Genomic DNA, 14,656 nt, shown 5'->3' on the forward strand with positions numbered 1-14,656 from the left:
TGCCTGCCTGGCTGACTGACTGGCTAGCTGACTGCCTGCCTGCCTGACCACCTGACTGACACAGACTGCCTGCCTAGATGACTGACTGCCTGCCTGAAGGACTGCCCGACTGCCACCGACTGCCTGCCTGCCTGCCACTGACTGACCGCCCGCCTGGCCGACTGACTGACTGAGAGAGCGCGGGCCTCCCTGCGTCGCGGGGCGGAGGCCGGCAGAGGGCGCTGCCGCCTCGGTGACGCAGCTTCCGCGTCAGCTGAGCGGGGAGGCGCCTTCCCATTGGCTGGCGGCGGCGGCGGGCGCGCGCGGGGCGGGGGCGCGCGGGGCGGGGGCGCGGCGGCAGAAAAGGCGGGGGCGCGCGGGCCGGGCCAGGACCGGACACCGCCAGCGAAGGGTCCGCCGCCCCCCTGCAGCTCCCCCGCAGCTCTCCCTCCCCCAGCCATCCCCCCTGCCCCCTCGGCATCCCCCCCGGCATCCCCCCCGGCAAGCTCGGAGGGCGGCGGGAGGCGGCGCGGGGTCCGGGAGCCGCCGCCGGTCCCGCTCATCGTCGTCGTCCTCCTCCTCCGGGCCGCCGCCGGGCTTGCGGCCCCCCGCCCGCAAGATGCCCATGCCCAGGAAGAAGCCCGACCCCATCCAGCTCAACCCCACCCCGGACGGGGCCGCCGTCAACGGCACCAGCTCCGCCGAGTGAGTATCTGCGCTCAGCACTGCGCCAAACGCTGGGCCGAGCCGGGAGATTTCCCCCCGCCGGCCCGGCCCCGGGGAGAGGGCAGGGGCACGGGACTTGATAGAGAGGGTCCGCTCCATTTGGGGGGGAGCTTACTGGGGGCAGAACACTGGGCGAAGCGCCGGGGAGAGGAAAGGGGCTCGGAGTTGATACAGTCCGGGCAAACTGGGAGATGGATGGAGCAGCTACTGGGTGCAGAGCGCTGGACGAAGCGCTGGGGAGAAGCTCCTGTCATAGAGTTGGTAGATGCAAATCCAGTCATAGGTGCAGAGCACTGGACGAAGCGTTGGGGAGAGGACAGTGGCACCGAGGTGGTTGATAGGGTCCGGTCCAGCTGGGGGATTTGGGGGAGCGCTTCTTGGGTGCAGAGCATTGGACGAAGCGCTGGGGAGAAGCCACTATAATAGAGTTGGACGAAGCGCTGGGGAGAAGCTCCTGTCATCGAGTTGGTAGATGCAAATCAGGCTCACTAGGTGCAGAGCACTGGACGAAGCGTTGGGGAGAGGACAGTGGCACAGAGGTGGTTGATACAGTTTGGTCCATCTGGGGGATTGGGGGGAGTCCTTACTGGGCGCAGAGCACTGGACGAAGCGCTGGGGAGAAGCCACTATAATAGAGTTGGACGAAGCGCTGGGGAGAAGCTCCTGTCATCGAGTTGGTAGATGCAAATCAGGCTCACTAGGTGCAGAGCACTGGACGAAGCACTGGGGAGAGGACAGTGGCACAGAGGTGGTTGATACAGTTTGGTCCATCTGGGGGATTGGGGGGAGTCCTTACTGGGCGCAGAGCACTGGACGAAGCGCTGGGGAGAAGCCACTATAATAGAGTTGGACGAAGCGCTGGGGAGAAGCTCCTGTCGTAGAGTTAGTAGATGCAAATCTAGTCACTAGGTGCAGAGCACTGGACGAAGCGTTGGGGAGAGGATAGTGGCACAGAGGTGGTTGATACGGTCCGGTCCATCTGGGGGATTTGGGGGAGCGCTTATTGGGTGCAGAGCACTGGATGAAGCGCTGGGAAGCAGCTTTTGTCGTAGAGCTGGTAGATAGAAATCCAGTCCATCAGTGGTGTTTGTGGAGCACTTGCTAGGTGCAGAGCACTGGACAAAGCGCTGGGGAGAGGGCAGTGGCACCGAGTTGGTCGATACAGACCGGCCAGTCTGGGGGATTTGGGGAGCGCCTACTGGGTGCAGAATCCTGGACGAAGCGCCGAGGAGAGGCCGCTATAATAGAGTTGCTAGGTACAGTCCAGTCGATCAGGGGTATTTGTGGAGCGCTTGCCAGGTGCAGAGCACTGGACGAAACGCTGGGGAGAGGGCGGTGGCACCGAGTTGGTCGATACAGACCGGTCAGTCTGGGGGATTTGGGGAGCGCCTACTGGGTGCAGAATCCTGGACGAAGCGCCGGGGAGAGGCCGCTATAATAGAGTTGCTAGGTACAGTCCAGTCGATCAGGGGTATTTGTGGAGCGCTTGCCAGGTGCAGAGCACTGGACGAAACGCTGGGGAGAGGGCGGTGGCACAGAGTTGGATGATATAGGCAGGTCAGTCTAGGGTATTTTGGAGTGATTACTGGGTGCAGAGCACTGGACGAAGCACTGGGGAGAGGCCGCTGTAATAGAGTTGGTAGACACAGATCCAGTCAATCGGGACGAAGAGCTTGGACGAGGATAGTGGTTAAGATCCAGTCCATCAGTGGTATTTACTGAGTGCTTACTAGGTGCAGAGCACTGGACGAAGCACTTGGGAGAGGTCGGTGGCACAGAGTTGGTAATAATGATAATGATGGTATTTGTGAACCGCTTACTATGGGCCAAGCACTCTTCTAAGCGCTGGGGTAGATATGAGGTCATCCAGTTGCCCCTCTAGGGGTTCCCAGTCTTCATCCCCATTTTACAGATGAGGTCACTGAGGCCCAGAGAAGTGAAGTGCCTTGCCCAAAGTCACCCAGCTGACAAGTGGCGGAGCCGGGATTAGAACCCACGACCTCTGATTCCCAAGCCTGTGCTCTTTCCACTAAGCTACACTGCTTCTCTGTTGATACTAACTTGTGGATCTAGGATATTTTTTGAGCGCTTACTATGTGTAGAGTGCTTGGGAGAGGACAGTACCACAGAGATCGTAGATTCATTCCAATCAATTAATCAATGGTACTTTTGAGCACTTACTCCGTGCATAGCACTGGACGGAGCACTTGGGAGAGGCTCCTATAATAGAGTTGGTAGATACAGTCCAATCAATCAGTGGTATTTTTGGAGCGCATACTATGTGTAGAGCACTGGTTGGGGCACTTGGGAGAGGACAGTATACAGAGGTAGTAAATTAATTCCAATCAGTCAGTCAATCCATGGTATTTTTTGAGCGCTTCCTGGATGCAGAGCACTGAACTAAGCGCTTTGGAGAAGACACCGTAACAGACTTGGTAGATACATTCCCATCAAGCAGTTGTATTGAGCGCTTACTGTGTGCAGAGCCTAGCATTTGGAAGAGGGAATTGTAACAGAGTTAGGATCTACATTTCGATCTAGTGTATCTATTGAGCGTTTTCTGTATGCAGAGCACTGTTCGAAGCGCTTGGGAGAGTCTAGTACAACAATTAACAGGTACATTCCCTGCCCATAAGGAGCTTAGGATCTACATTTCGATCTATCATATCTACTGAGCGCTTTCTATATGCAGAGCACTATTTGAAGTGCTTGGGAGAGTCTAGTACACAATTAACGGGCACATTCCCTGCCCACAAGGAGCTTACGATCTAGAGGGGGAGTTTGCTGGGGAGTGGGGAGTGCAGGGGCTGGTGGCCGAGGGGCGCAGCCCCTCCCGGCAGCGGCCGGATGGAATTCCCCACTGGGGATCCGTGATGGAGTGGCCATTTCATTAACCATTCAACTCAAGATTGGTGAAATTGCCCCGCAGAGCCTCGTGTCTGTCCCCACCCCCCAGTTTCATGGCTTCTGCAACGAGCAGCTGGCCAGTCACAGGGCAGGACCTTTGGTGGCCCAGGTAATGCGCCCCTGACTTGATTTCCTCCTGACCCGGGCCAAACGCCTCCATTCCGGCTCCCTCCCGGAGCATGGAAAAGAAAGCACCGTGCGGAGTCTACAAAGGAAATTACATTTCCCCCCTGCTTAGTCCTTTACAAGAACCCACCCGTATCGGCTCATTTCTCTCCCAGAAGAGTCGTAGTCCTCTGAGAAGAGTCGGGTTGCGAGACCCACAGAGGCAGAGGAGGAAACTGTCAATGTCACCCAACCTCTCTGAGGTGCGCTGCTGCCCCAGCTCTGGGGTCCCCCTCTCCTCCCGCCCCCAATCCTCGGCCTTCTCCGCATCCCCACCTTCGTCCACCTTTAGTTTGAAGTTAGGCCCTTACGGGCCCTGTTTACCTCTGGACATCATCTCCCTCTTAGGTCACTGCCCACTTGGGAGTTAAGGGCTCAGAGATCTATCTGCTTTATGTAAAAAAAAAAAAATGGCACTTGTTGGTGTTAAACAACTGAAGTTTCCAACACGGCTTTTAAGTTGTGTGTGTGCTCATCAATATCTATCTTATGGGCACCGTCGGTCACCCAGTCATACTGACTGAGTGCTTACCGAGTGCAGAACACCGTACTAAGCACTTGGGAGAGTACGATAGAACAATATAGCAGACACATTCCCCACCCATAACGAGCTTACTGTTTAGAGGGGGAGACAGACAATAATATAAATGTATAATTTACCGATACTGACATAAGCGCTGTGGGGCCGGGAGCGGGGATGAATAAAGGGAGCCAGTCAGGGCAACCTGGTGAGGTTCATATATCCACATTCCAGTGTTTGGTGTTTATTCCAAGTGCTTAGTAAAGTGCTCTGCACATAGTAAGCGCTCAATAAATACTACTGAATGTTTATTGTCACCCCGGGAGGGTAGGGGTTATGATGATCTCTGACTGTATGAATGCTCAGAGTCTGTTTGGAAGTTCAATCAGTCGATCATTTATTGAGTCCTTACTCACTTACTCCAGAGCACTGTACTGAACACCTGGGAGAGGACAGTATAAGAGAGTGAATAGACACGTTCCCCGCCCACAGGGAACTCAGAGTCTCCAGAGGGAGTCAGACATTAATATAAATAAATAATTTACGGCTATGTACATAAGTGCCATGGGCTGAGGGTGGGGTGAATAAAAGGATGCAAATTCAAGTGCAGAGGTGATGCAGAAGGGAGAGGGAGTAGAGGAAATGAGGGCATAAACAATAATCTTTATGAATCGCAGAGCCATGTACTGAGTGCTTGGGTGAGTACAACAGAATCAGTATACGTGAGCCCTGCCCTCAAGAAGCATACGCTCTAGCGAGGGAGGCGTGAGCGTTAAAAAAAAGAAAAATACAGCTAGGAGGAAGCGGCAAAGTATAAAAGAGATGTGTGTAAGTGCTGTGGGGTTCGAGTACTTATCAAGCAATAGTAATGAGCGGTTACTTGTTGCAGAGCACTGTTGGGAGCACTTGGGAGAATATAGAGTTGGGAGATGTGGTCCCTTCTCTCAAGGAGCTTCCAGTCTAGTGGGGGAGGCCAGAATTAAAATAAATTACAAGTAGGGGGAAGTATTGTCTTGGAAGGGTTCAAGTGGCAATTGGTGGGTACGAGTTGGGGAGATTAGAGATTAATCGGGGTGCACTGTAAGCCCCCCATCCCATCCATGTGGGGCATGGGGACAATCAGTGGTACTTATTGAGCACTTACTGTGTGCAGAGCTCTGTACTGAGCACGTGGGAGAGGGCAATATAATAACTGGTAGACCGAGTCTCCGCCCACAACGAGTTTACAGTCTAGAGAGGGAGATGGACATTAAGAGAAATAAACAAACTCCAGATATGGACAGAAGTGCTGTGGGGCTGGGAGCGGGGATGAATAAAGGGAACAAGTCATGATGACGCAGAAGGAAGTGGGAGAAGAGGAAAGGAGAGCTTAGTCAGGGAAGGCCTCTTGGAGGAGATGGGCTTTCGATAAGGCTTTGAAGTGGGGGAGAGGAATTGTCTGTCGATGCCTCAGGCCGGGTTAGCTCTGGGAGGGCCACTCTGGTCCAGATCTGGAATGTTTTGGCGGCGACGGGGCAGGGCACGTGGCGATCTTGTGCTGATGACTTCCCTAACCAAACAGGCCCCAAAATAGGAGATCGTTATGGGCCAGGAATGAGTCTGTTAATTCTCTTGTATTGTAATCCGTCGATCATCGTATTTATTGAGCACTTACCGTGTGTGGAGCACTTCACTAAATGCTTGGGAGGGTACGATATATAACATTAACAATATGTTGTGCTCTCCCAAGCGCTTAGTACAGTGTTCTGCCCACAGTAAGCACTCAGTAAACACCACTGATTGAAAATAGCAAAACGTCAAGATTGGAGGATCTGAACGCAGTCGGTACCCAGGAATCAATCAGTCAGTCAGTCGTATTGAATGAGCGCTTACTGTGTGAACACCGTACTAAGTGCTGGGGAGAATCCAGCACGACGATATAACAGACGCATTCCCTGAGGTAGCATCTCCGCCGCCTGGTGCTGGCAGTGACATGTTCTCAGTCAGCCAGTGGTGGTTTCTGAGCGCTCACCTTGTGCAGGGCACTGTACTAGGTGCTGGGGAGAGTACATTACAACTGAGTCGGCAGACTCATTACGTGTCCACAGCGAGCTCACGGCCATCGACGTGGAATCGAGCTCACCAAGTGGTTGGCAGAAGGAAACCAGACACCAGGAACACCTGTAGTGTGGGTCGCAGGTGTGTGCCAACGTTTCCGGAGAGATGACCCGCGTTTTTGTAGGCAGACGCCTCGTTCCGTGGGCAGCCACCCCCGTGACTCACCGCTGCGATCCGATGGGAGGAATCCGCGTGCAGCCTGCAGCAGAAATACTAAGAATATTCCTCTCCCGAGCAGCGCTGAAGTCGGGAGATCTGAGCCCGCATTTACATTTTTCTCCACAGATCACGTCACAGGCGGTGCTCCTGGGCTTTGCCGGTAGAGCCAGAAAGGAGCCAAGGGAAGAGTGTCTTGGTCTAGATCTTGCCTAACTGGGGATCAAGCATTTTTATTCAAGCCAACCCAAAAGAGCGGAGGATTAGTTGAAGAAAACAGTTCTGCTTGTCTCCAAGCTTAAAACACTTCTTGTCTTCAGTGGTGATTCTACTTTGTCTCCACTGCTGCCTCCTCTTTCTCTTCCTTTCCTCTCTTCTTTTTCCTCCTCCTCTTTTTTTCTCCTCCTCTTCTTTTTCCTCCTCCTCTTCCTTTTCCTCCTCCTCTTCCTTTTCCTCCTCCTCTTCCTTTTCCTCCTCCTCTTCCTTTTCCTCCTCCTCCCTCTTTTTCCACTTCCCTTTTTCCGCCTCCCCCTCTTTTTCCGCCTCCCCCTCTTTTTCCGCCTCCCCCTCTTTTTCCGCCTCCCCCTCTTTTTCCGCCTCCCCCTCTTTTTCCGCCTCCCCCTCTTTTTCCGCCTCCCCCTCTTTTTCCGCCTCCCCCTCTTTTTCCGCCTCCCCCTCTTTTTCCGCCTCCCCCTCTTTTTCCGCCTCCCCCTCTTTTTCCGCCTCCCCCTCTTTTTCCGCCTCCTCTTCCTATTTGAAATGAAAAAGTTACGGTGAGAGGAAGCCCACATACTTTGGCCGTATCTGAAAGAGCGCGTACCTCCTCTGAAGCCATGTTGAGAACTGATTACTTTAGCAGCGGGTCTCGAGCTGGCTCTCCAGAGCCCGGAACAGATTGGGTAACTTAATTAGTGCATTTTGCAGATAAATTGTTTGGAGCAGCAACCCAGTCTGCTATGGTGGAAACAGATATCGAGTGCTAAAGTGGAAAGGGGCCGGGGGAAGTGGAAGGAGAGATGGTGGCGTTTTGATACCCTTCTATTAAAACTCATCTCCCTCTTCAGTGACCCTCATGTTTCACCAATAATAATAATGATTATGACTGTGGTATTTCATGTTTCACTCTTAATAATAATAATAGTTGTTTGTTAAGTTCTTACTATGTGTTAACCACGGTTCTATACTCTGGGGTAGATCCAAGGTAATCAGGTCCCACTTGAGGCTCACAATCTAAGGAAGGAGAACAGGGACTGAACCCCAAGTTTGCAGATGAGGAAACTGAGGCACAGATTAGTAAAGTGATGTGCCCAAGATCACACAGCAGACAAGTGGTGGAGCCAGGATTAGAACTCAGGTCCTCTGACTCCCAGGCCCGGGCTCTAGCCACTATGCCACACTTAGACTGAGACTTACAGCGAGCCTTTGACAGAGGATAGGTTATCTGCCTCGTATTCATTTGTTCATTCGTATTTATTGAGTGCTTACTGTGTGCAGAGCACTGTACTAAATGCTTGGACAATACAATGCAGCAATAAAGAGAGACAGTCCCTGCCCACAAAAGTCTAGATGTGGGGGGAAGATAGACATCAATACAAGTAAACCGGCATCAATATAAATAATTGATTAGACTGTGAGCCTGTCTTTGGGCAGGGATGGTCTCTAACTGTTGCCAAATTGTACATTCCAAGTGCTTAGTACAGTGCTCTGCTCATAGTAAGCGCTCAATAAATACTATTGAATGAATAAATAAAATTACAGATATATACATAAGTGCTGTGGGGAGGGGAGAGCAAAGGGAACGAGTCAAGATTGGAATTGTACTTCCCAAGCGCTTAGTACAGTGCTCTGCACATAGTAAGTGCTCAATAAATACTATTGAATGAAAGATGATGGAGTGGGAGATGAGGAAAAGTGGGGCTAGTCAGGGAAGGCCTCTTGGAGGAGATGGGCCTTCAATAAGGCCTTGAAGCGGAGGAGAGTCATTGTGGGATTTGAGGAGGGAGGGCGTTCCAGGTCAGAGGCAGGATGTGGGCCGGGGTCGGCGGCGAGATAGGTGAGAGCAAGGCACAGTGAGAAGATATTGGGTATCTTATCCCGTGATCCTTTTTGGGTCAGGGACTGTCTCATATCTAATTATCTCCTTGCTGCTAGCGCAGTGCTTGGAGCAAAGGAAGTGCTGAATAAGTAGTTTGACTGAATAAACTAGGCAAGTGTACAGAGCTGCTCAGGAAAGAGGTCTGAGCCTCCTCAGTCTCTCGGGGCCAAGCAGCGAGGCTTCAGAGAGGGTCAGGAGGCGCTGGAACCCAGCTGTTCATTCATTCAGTGGTATTCATCGAGCACTTTGTGCAAAGCTGTGCCAGCTTTCCCCTCCCCCATCAACGGACAGTCTAGACATTTAGAAACAGCGCGGCTTGGTAGAAAGAGCCCAGGCCTGGGAGTCAGGACCTGGGTTCTAATTCTGGCTCCGCCACATGCCGTCTGTATGACTTGGGGCAAGTCACTTCACTTCTGTGGGCCTGAGTTCCCTCATCTATAAAATGGGGATTAAGACTTTGAGCCCCTTGTGGGTTAGAGACTGTATCCAACCTGATCACCTTGTATCTACTCCAGTGCTTAATTCAGTGCCCAGCACCTAGTAAGTGTTTAATAAATACCATTAAAAAAAAAAAAGCTGTGGTAGATTTTGTCACAGTCCATCCAGATCTGCGATCAATGGAACCCCTGGCTGAGCCTGCTATATCTTTTTAAAACAGAATCCTTTTAAAACAGATCCTCTCATTTCCTTCTGTCAAGGGCTGAGCTCTCAAAGAACAGGGAAGGTACCTTCTACTTTTGTTTGCTTAGCAAATAATAATGATAATGATAATTATTGTGGCATTTGTTAAGCACCTATTACGTGTCAAGCATTGTAGTAAACGCTTGAGTAGATACAAGTTAATCAGGTCCCACAAGGGGCTCACAGACTAAGTGGGAGGGAGAACAGGTATTAAATCCCTACTTTACAAATGAGGACACTGAGGCCCAGAGAAATGAGGCGACTTGCCCAAGGTCACACAGCAGGCAAGTAGCAGAGCTGGGATTAGAACTCAGGTCCTCTGACTCCCAGTCCTGGAGCTCTCTCCACTAGGCCACACTGCTTCCCATGTGATAATCCTGAGGGAAACACACGGAGAGACCCAGACGAGTTTTCGTAAACCCGTCCGGGGTGAGTTTAGTTTCCCATCCTCTCCTGAGGTGCGGTTTTGTCGGAGGACTAGAGCATGGTCCTGGGTGTCAGGAGGACCTGAGTTCTACTCCCGGCCCTGCCACTCGGCTGCTGTGTGACCTTGGTCACGTCACTTCACTTGTCTTGGCCTCGCTTCCCTCATCTGTAAGATGGGAATTAAGACTGTGAGCCCCATATGGGACAGAGACCGTATCCATCTCATTCGCCTGTATCTACCCCAGGGGTTAGTACAGGACCGATCACAGAGGAAGCGCCTAACAAATACCATTTTTCAAAAAGGGAAAAGGAAGGCACAGGAGAGCGGCTTGGAGCATTTTTGTCTTTAAAATAACAAGAGTCCTCTGCATTGGGGCGTGCCACTGACCCCCCTAAAACGCCGGTCTGGCTCCTTGCTCTCCCACGCCGCTCCCACGTGCCTGGCTTGGATGTCAGCAAGAGCACCAGATGGGGAAGAGCCTCATGGATGGCAGAGAGGGAGGAGGAGGAGGACAAAGAAGAGGAGGAGGAGGGAGAGGTGACAAATGGGAGGGGGACCAGATGGTGCCTTGTTTTAAGGGTTGGTCCGCCTTCAGAACATTTCCTTTTAAGACTGTTTTTGGGAGAGCGGCCTTGGGAAATTCCAGTGTGGGTTCAAACACTGCCTCCCAAGTTCAGTAAACCTCGTATGTACAGTGCTTAGTAGTATTATACTAGTAAAGGTATTTGAGCAGCACCCAATGGGTATGTACAGTGCTCAGGAGTACAAATAAAAATAATAATGGTATTTGTTAAGCTTTCTTAAGCCAGTGTTAAGTGTTAACACTTAAGTGTTAAGTGTTAAGCCAGACACTGTACTAAACACTGAGTAGTAATACTCATACTGAGTAGAGAAGCAGTGTGGCTCAGTGGAAGGAGCACGGGCTTAGGAGTCAGAGGTCATGGGTTCTAATCCCTGCTCCTCCACGTCAGCTGTGTGACTTTGGGCAAGTCACTTAACTTCTTGGTGCCTCAGTTACCTCAACTGTAAAATGGGGATGAAGACTGTGAGCCTCACGTGGGACAACCCGATTACCCTGTATCTACCCTAGCACTTAGACCAGTGCCTGGCACATAGTAAGCGCTTAACAAATACCAATATTATTATTATTATTATTAATAATAGTAGTAAAGGTATTTGAATAGCATCCCGTCAGTCAATCATATTTATTGAGCGCTTGGGAGAGTACAAATATAACACTGTAACAGACACATTCCCTGCCCACCGGTGAACTTAGAGTCTAGAAGGGGGAGACGGACATTAATATAAATAAATTTCAGATATGGGCATAAGGGCTGAGGGGCTGGGTGGAGGGAATGAATAAAGGGCATGAAGGGAATGAATCAAGTCAGGGCAACGCAGAAGGAAGGTGAAGAAAAGGAAAAGAGGACTTCATCAGGGAAGGCCTCTTGGAGGAGATGGACCTTCAGTACGGCTTTGAATGGAGTGGGGAGAGTAATTGTCTGCTGGATCTGAGGAGAGAGGGCCTACCACTCAGTGTGTATGTCTTGTGCTCAGTGAGAAGCAGCGTGGCTCAGTGGAAAGAGCCTGGGCTTGGGAGTCAGAGGTCGTGGGTTCTAATCCCAGCTCTGCCACCTGTCATCTGGGCGACTTTGGGCCAGTCGCTTCACTTCTCTGGGCCTCAGTTACCTCATCTGGAAAATGTGGATGAAGACTGGGAGCCCCATGGGGGACAACTTGATTACCTTGTATCTACCCTGGCGCTTAGAACAGTGCTTGGCGCATAGTAAGCGCTTAACAAATACCACAATCATTAATAGTAGTGGTAGTTGAGCCAGCCCCCAGTTCGGGTGATGAAATGAGGGAAAGGCTCGGGACAGTACAGCAGAGGTACGAGAAATGTTCTCTGCCCACACAAGGAGGTTCCATGCTTAAGGCAGAGGTATAAACACCTTTATGAGAGGGGAAAGCAGAATAAATAATTGACTGCACTATTGATGAACGAGTGCCGAGTGAGGGTATTAATGAACACTTGAGTGCCAGAGCTGGTTGCAGGGTTGATGTTAGTCAGGGAAGGGTTGTTGGAGGGTGGATATTTATTTGTTGTGTTTGTATTTCCCTTTTATGGAAGCGCCTCAGGGATGAAAGGACCAGAGAGTGCCCTCCCTGTCCCTTTTAATGGAATTTATTAAGTGCTTACTCAGTGCCAGGCACCGTCCTAAGCACTGGGGCTTACAAGCTAGTTAAGTTGGACACCATCGATGTCCCGTGTGGGGCTTCCTTTCTAAAATTCCCCTTTTACAGATGAGGGAACTGAAGCCCAGAGAAGCAAAGTGACCTGTCCAAGGTCACACAGCAGGCAAGTGGCGGAGCCCCGGTTAGAGCCCAGGTCCTTGTGACTCCCAGGCCCGGGCTCTAACCACTAGGCCACGCTGCTTCTCAAGCTCTTTGAGGAACTTCGCCCAGTGTCCTGAAAACTGTTTCCAGAAAACTAACCAAGCTTCTTCCAACTGCCCGTTTTGTTCACTCTGCAATTCGGATAACCATAAGGACCAGAGGTGGGGTGGGGGAGGATGATTGAGCCATGCATACTATTCTTGCATAGTAGATGTTAACCAATTTTAAGCTTTGTAGAGCCAGTTCCCCATTTATTTATTACTGATATCCAAGAAGCATCGTGCAGAGCATGGTATTAGGCACTGGGGAAGGTGCGCAAAACATCCACATAGAAGTCCGCGGGCCAGGGACTGTGTCCAATCTGATTCGCTTGTATCTACCCCAGTGCTCAGTACAGTGCTTGGCACATAGTAAGCACTTAACAAATAACACAGTTATTATTTATTAGAAAAGGGAAGACAAACAACGAAAGCAAGTCAACATCAAACTTAAGCTTTTTCCTTCCCCTCCCCTCTCCCCAGTCCATTAAAAGGAAAGGCCCTAATGCTCTAAATTATTTTCAGGGGCTTCAGTCCGTACTTCACCCTCTCTTCACCCCTGAGGGGTGCAGTGGCGGAGGGCATGCTCCTGAGAAGAGGCAGGCCCCGATGCAGTCACTAACTAGCAGAGCTCAAAATAACCTGAGACAAAAGTCCCCTTAAATGGTGGTGTATTTCCAGATTCAAGCTATTTTTGGTTTAACTGTTGGCAGGAGCGGTTCAGAACCTTAAATACCTTTCCTCCTCTTCTTCGTCCTCTTTTTTGTTTTCTTCTTCCCCTTAACTCCTTCAAACAAAACAGACCAGCGGGTAAACACCCCTTGTACTCTGAGCATCACGAGGGACAGAGATCTATCTGTATTTTTCTACCCCAGGTCTTAGTAGGCTGCTTGGCATTTGTTCATTCAATCATATTTATTGAACGCCTGCTATGTGCAGGTCAAGGGTTCTAATCCCGACTCCGCCACCTGTCAGTTCTGTGACTTTGGGCAAGTCACGTAACTTCTTGGTGCCTCAGTTACCTCATCTGTAAAATGGGCATTAAGACAGTGAGCCTCACGTAGGAACACCTGATTACCCTGTATCTACCCCAGGGCTTAGAACAGTGCTCGGCACATAGTAAGCACTTAACAAATAACATTATTATTATTATTATTATTACTATTACTAAGTGCTTGGGAGAGTACAATATAACAATCAACAAGACATATTCCTTGCCCACAACGAACTTAAGGTCTAGAGCACAAAACCGACACTTTTATAGACGCCATGATTTGTGGTTGAGGAAAAAAAGGGATTGGGAATGGGGCACAGAGCCAGTTAAATGCTGCAAACTATTATGAGAAGCAGCATGGCTCAGTGGAAAGAGCCCAGGCTTGGGAGTCAGAAGTCATGGGTTCAAATCCCGGCTCTGCCACTTAGCTGTGTGACTGTGGGCAAGTCACTTCACTTCTGTGTGCCTCAGTTACCTCATCTGTCAAATGGGGATTAACTGTGAGCCTCACGTGGGGCAACCTGATTACCCTGTATCTACCCCAGCACTTAGAACAGTGATCTGCACATAGTAAGTGCTTAACAAATGCCAACATTATTAATATTTCATGGGATTTGGGTAATTCCCCAATTCAGGTGGGTCCCGTAGATTGGAGCTGTTTCTTTTATGTGAAGGAGTGGGGAGAGAAAGAGGGCTCTAAAACACAGCCCTTTTGGAAGTGATGGATGATTGGGGATTTTAGAAACAGAAACTAAATCACAAAAAAAAACCCTCCTCATTACTTTTCCTGGCATTTTGCTTGTCTAACGTTTATTGAGCATCTACTGTAGGCTTTCACCTCCCACATGAACAGATTCCAGTCTTTTAGAAGTAGAGTGGCCTAGGGGAGATGCAGAGCATGGGCCTGGGAGTCAGAGGACCTGTTTCTGCTCTGGCTCCACCACTTGTCTCCTCTGTGAGTTTGGGCAAGTTACTAAACTTGTCTGGGCCTCAGTTCCCTCATCTGGGACAGGGACAGTGTCCAACGTGATTAGCTCTCATCTACTCCAGAACTTAGTACAGTGCCTGGTACATAGAAAGCACTTAATAAGTACCATTTTAAAAAAAAACAACCCTCTGTCCCGGAGGGGAATTACCCACCTCAAACATCAGATCTAAAAATATACAACTAATGGCGTAATACTTATTAAACCTGAAGAGTGTGGGAGTTTTGAGTGAAGTAATCACCTGGCCTTTAGTTGGAGTCATGTGGCCAAAGCATATGTAGGAAATATATATATTTAGATGGGGGAAAATCTATTGCCTCAGCAGAGAACTTATATTTAAAGTATTTGCTTCCTTCTGCTGATTACAGGTCAAGCAACACTCCATATATGTGTGACGTATTACTTGGCAGGAAGGACTTTAGAAGTTCAAGACAATCCCCAAATAACTGTAAATCTTTTGTCATTTAGTAACCCTACCAAATCCAGAA

General features: G+C 50.2%; 1 protein-coding gene across 1 annotated transcript in view; it reads left to right on the top strand.

Moving 5' to 3' along the window:
• The first annotated feature begins 336 nt into the window (after nt 1-336).
• Nucleotides 337-14,656, top strand: part of MAP2K1 (mitogen-activated protein kinase kinase 1) — a 72,797-nt gene continuing 58,477 nt past the window's right edge. The window contains exon 1 of the mRNA XM_029066067.2: nt 337-684. Coding sequence (XP_028921900.1) covers nt 599-684 — 86 coding nt within the window. The 5' untranslated portion in view covers nt 337-598. The remainder of the gene's footprint in view (nt 685-14,656) is intronic.

This window comes from Ornithorhynchus anatinus, chromosome 5, assembly GCF_004115215.2.
Source record: "Ornithorhynchus anatinus isolate Pmale09 chromosome 5, mOrnAna1.pri.v4, whole genome shotgun sequence".
In the NCBI taxonomy this organism is placed as follows: Eukaryota; Metazoa; Chordata; class Mammalia; order Monotremata; family Ornithorhynchidae; genus Ornithorhynchus; species Ornithorhynchus anatinus.